The 1999-nt window shown below is 36.4% G+C and overlaps 1 protein-coding gene across 1 annotated transcript in view; it reads right to left on the reverse strand.

Annotated features, from left to right (window-relative positions):
• Nucleotides 1–1583: 1583 nt before the first annotated feature.
• The window catches only part of LOC103473964 (bile salt-activated lipase-like), a 6766-nt gene continuing 6350 nt past the window's right edge, over nucleotides 1584–1999 (reverse strand). Inside the window, exon 11 of the mRNA XM_017307734.1 lies at nucleotides 1584–1773. Within this exon, the coding sequence (XP_017163223.1) occupies nucleotides 1584–1773 (190 nt within the window). The remainder of the gene's footprint in view (nucleotides 1774–1999) is intronic.

Raw genomic sequence — 1999 nt, forward strand, 5'->3', positions numbered from 1 at the left:
AGAACAGCTGATTCAAATGATTGCATGACCATCAAGTACTGCAGAAGCCTGTTAATCACCCAGAGGTACAATTCAGGGGGGGGCACGAGGTGAGGACCAGGTTTGAAAAACACGGATCTAACAAACCTGCTAACCAACCAAGTGGCCAAAGAATCGACCAATTACACAGAGCTGCCAACCAACAAATTCATCAGCCAACTGACCAACCAACAAACTMACCAAGACACCAACTAATCAGCCAACCAAAGAACAAACTAATTATTCAATCTACCAAGCAGGATCCAACAGATTTGTTAACCAAACAATCAACCAATTAATCTGGCAACCAAATGACCAACCAACCAGTTATTCAACGTACTAATCATAATCCAACTGATTTGTTAATAATCAATGACACCTCAGCCAAACAACCAATTAATAAGCTAACTGAAACCAACCAACATTTGTTCAACCTACTAGTCATAACACACCTGCTAACCAATGAACCAGTCAACTAACCAAACCACTCCTCATTCAAACATCCACCCAACAAAATAACAAATGAATCAGTGAATTAAAACAACCAACCAACACAGCCCACCAGTCATGATCCTACGTACCTGYTAACCAACCTACCAAACCATTCCTCACCCAAACATCCAACCAACCTAATAACAAATGAAACAACCAACCAACACACCAAATGTTCAATCCACCAATCATAATGCTACATACATGCTAACCAACCAGCCAGCCAAAAAATTTAAAACATGCCAGTTATTCAACCACAAYCCTGCTAACCCACCATTTTACAAATTCCTCACCAAAACATCCAACTAACCAAATAACAAATTATTCATCCTGAAAATACAAAACTGTAAAAATATTAGATTAATATTTTTCTCTTTTTCCAAGTTTTGGACTGGTGTCAARACTGGAATAAAAATCACTAATTACAGCAATATGCCATTTTGGGTGGGAGTCATGTTGATAATGAAAATTATAAAAAAATACTGGACAAATATTTTCATAATATTTCAAATATTTGATTTCTATTCAATGGATTTAAATACGGTTTGCTCATATTCTTTATAACAAAGTTCACAAACAGCAGCAGGACTTAAGAGAAATGGGTCTKAAGCGCCATCTGCTGTTGTTTTTGCGAATTGAATTAAATTAAAAATATTTCTAACAATATTTTAAGTAAAATTACATAGAATATTTTACTTAAATGAAAAAAAAAACAAATGAAAAAAAAACAAATCCTGTACTATTATTATTACTACTATCAAATAATAACAATAATTTATCATTCATTTTACATATAAATCTAAAGTACTGCAGAATTATAAAACATAAGACAACACAAAAATGTGAATCAAAATTTTTGGAATATTGAATATTTTTTCTGATGCTGTGCTTTATTTGTAAGTCACAATATTAAGCAAATTGATTTAAAAGTATAAAAACAGCGTGTACACAGTTTAAAGTAATCAGTTTAAACACAAGTAAGTAAACAAAAAACATAGACAAGTGTTTTTATTTCTTTCATCCATTTATTTTTATAAACCAAGTGATGGAGCTTCGTCTCCAGCCGGAGCTCTTCACTCTGAGTCCGCGTACATGGTGGGAAGGTTGGGCAGGACGCTGGTCCAGAAATTCACATAGCGCAACCTCAGCTTCTCTCCCACGGAGGAGCCGTCCATGTTGCCATTGATGTCCACAAACTGGTGTGAACTTGCCGTGAATTGTGGCCACGAAACTGGCACACTCAGGCCTCCGTTGTTAGGGTCTCTGCGAACCAGAGAGAAACAAAATGTAGGTCAGTCTTTCTCAAACTGCAGTCCGCGGGCACCCCCTAGTGGCCATAAAGGTACTGCATGTAACGGACCGTTCATTTGCCGTGACGTCAGCTGTATGCTAGCTTACCGAAGGATTGTTTAAAAATAACTGAATAAATGGTTTAAAACTGAGTCACTCAAAAGAAAAAGTGAAGATACCAGTGGAAAGAAAACAACGC

The sequence above is a fragment of the Poecilia reticulata genome, linkage group LG12 (assembly GCF_000633615.1).
Source record: "Poecilia reticulata strain Guanapo linkage group LG12, Guppy_female_1.0+MT, whole genome shotgun sequence".
NCBI classification, from domain to species: Eukaryota; Metazoa; Chordata; class Actinopteri; order Cyprinodontiformes; family Poeciliidae; genus Poecilia; species Poecilia reticulata.